Source organism: Bison bison, unplaced genomic scaffold, assembly GCF_000754665.1.
Source record: "Bison bison bison isolate TAMUID 2011002044 unplaced genomic scaffold, Bison_UMD1.0 scf7180017864124, whole genome shotgun sequence".
In the NCBI taxonomy this organism is placed as follows: domain Eukaryota; kingdom Metazoa; phylum Chordata; class Mammalia; order Artiodactyla; family Bovidae; genus Bison; species Bison bison.
This window is the reverse complement of record NW_011494696.1, coordinates 549,089-550,896: the sequence shown is the minus strand read 5'-3', so window position 1 is coordinate 550,896 and position 1,808 is coordinate 549,089. Positions and strand designations below refer to the sequence as shown.

Genomic DNA, 1,808 nt, shown 5'->3' with positions numbered 1-1,808 from the left:
GCTGGCTGGAAAAGCAAGAGGCCTCAGGCTCTGCCCACCCAGCCTAATCTGCCCAGGGGGTTACTTTCAGCATCAAGTCCTCCACCTTGAGGACCAGATGCCCCTCACCTCCTCAGACAGCAGGCTGGGACACAGAAAGCCCAGACCAGGCTCTCCAGATTCAAATCCCAGCTCCACCTCTATGTAGCCATGGAGCCCTGGCCAAGCTCCGGCATCTCTCTGAGTCTCACTCCTCTCATCTACGGCACGAGAACAATGACAGGACCTACCCTTAGATGGCTGCTAAAGCACTTAGCCAGGCTGGGGATGTGGTAACCTGCAGTAACTGCTGGCCCCTTCCTGTCCTGGGGAGGGAGAGGGAATCTGTTTTTCTAGGAGATTCCAGCAGCTCCCCTAGCTCCATGGGGAACAGGGACCCTGAGTGAAGAGAGGCACCCCTGGTGCACATTCCCGGGGCTGGCCGCCTACCCAGCTTCGCCTTCTGCTCCTGGCACCGCTCCACCAGCTTCCGGAGCTCCTGGTACTTGTCTGAGAGGTTTGAGCGGCTGATCTCCAGTGGACCCTGGAACTCCAGGTTCCGTTCGGCCAGGCTGCGGTTGGTGGCCAGCGCCATCTCCCGCTCCAGCTGCAGATCCTGGACCTACAGGACAAGACACCTCACCATGAGACCTGCCACTCAGCTCCCGGTGGGCTGGGCCAGGGGCTCCTGGGACCTGTTGCTTACCGAGGGGAAGCCAGGCAACACTCAGCCCCTAGTTAGAGTCAGATGGCATGTTAAGTGCATACTAAGTCACTTCAGTCGCGTCCCACTCTGTGTGACACTGTGGACTGTAGCTGGCCAGGCTCCTCTGTTCATGGGATTCTCCAGGCCACTCCAAGGGAGTGGGTTGCCATGCCCTTCTCTAGGGGATCTTCCCAACCCAAGGATCAAACCTATGTCTCTTAAGTCTCCTGTATTGGCAGGCCGATTCTTTACACTAGTGCCCCCTGGGAAGCCCAGAGTCAGATGGACCTGGGTTCAAACTCTGAGCAAAACGTTCTGACCCAGATGCCCCACAAAACCTTAACCCAACAGCCTCTGTGGCAGAGGCACGTGGGGAGCTGGCACTGAGGGACATGTGACGAGCTGAGGAGCCTGCCGTGGGCTGTGTGGAGCTCCAGGGAGGGGGCAGGGAGAGTCAGAGGCTTCCTAGGAAGGAAGGGACCAAAAGAGCCAACGACTCACGCCCAGGATTCAGAGGCAAGAGACCTCCTCTGAGATGCACTAACGAAAGGCCAGAACACAGGCTGGACACACAAGGAGGCCCCCAAATAAAGTTAGTCTGAGGAGTGGGAAAGCCAGGGCCAGCCTGAGACACCGATTCCAGACAGACCTGCCCTGACTCCTCCACGTGTGTGTCCTGCAGAGAAGCTACGCAGATGAGCTAACAGGGGGCCCCCTGGAGAACTGGAGGGGAGTCCTCAGGTGAGCCCCTGCACAAGCCTGGCTGAAACCACGTCCCCAGGCTGAGTGGCGCTCTTCCCCTCAGCGAGGTCCTTTGTGGTCACCAGCCCGTGAGGTGGCAGCCTCAGAAACCCTTCCCAGACCTGCTCTGACCTGAAGCCCCATCCATTTATCAGGGAGAGGAGGGTGGAGAAACAGACCCACAGCACTGCAGGAGCAGGGACTACACACCGGCATGTCACCAGGGTGACTACACGCCCCTCTGAGCCCCAGCTGGGTTCAGGGCGCAGCTCGGCAAGATTGGCTTCCATCAGGAACCGCTGAGCAGCTTCTCCACCATGGTGTGCACATGGCGAGCCCCGCC

The 1,808-nt window shown here is 59.2% G+C and overlaps 1 protein-coding gene across 2 annotated transcripts in view; it reads right to left on the bottom strand.

Moving 5' to 3' along the window:
• The window catches only part of VPS37C (vacuolar protein sorting 37 homolog C (S. cerevisiae)), a 19,609-nt gene that overhangs the window by 3,467 nt on the left and 14,334 nt on the right, over positions 1 to 1,808 (bottom strand). For both annotated transcript variants that reach the window (XM_010839620.1, XM_010839619.1), the window contains exon 3: positions 469 to 640. In XM_010839620.1, the coding sequence (XP_010837922.1) occupies positions 469 to 640 (172 nt within the window). The remainder of the gene's footprint in view (positions 1 to 468; positions 641 to 1,808) is intronic.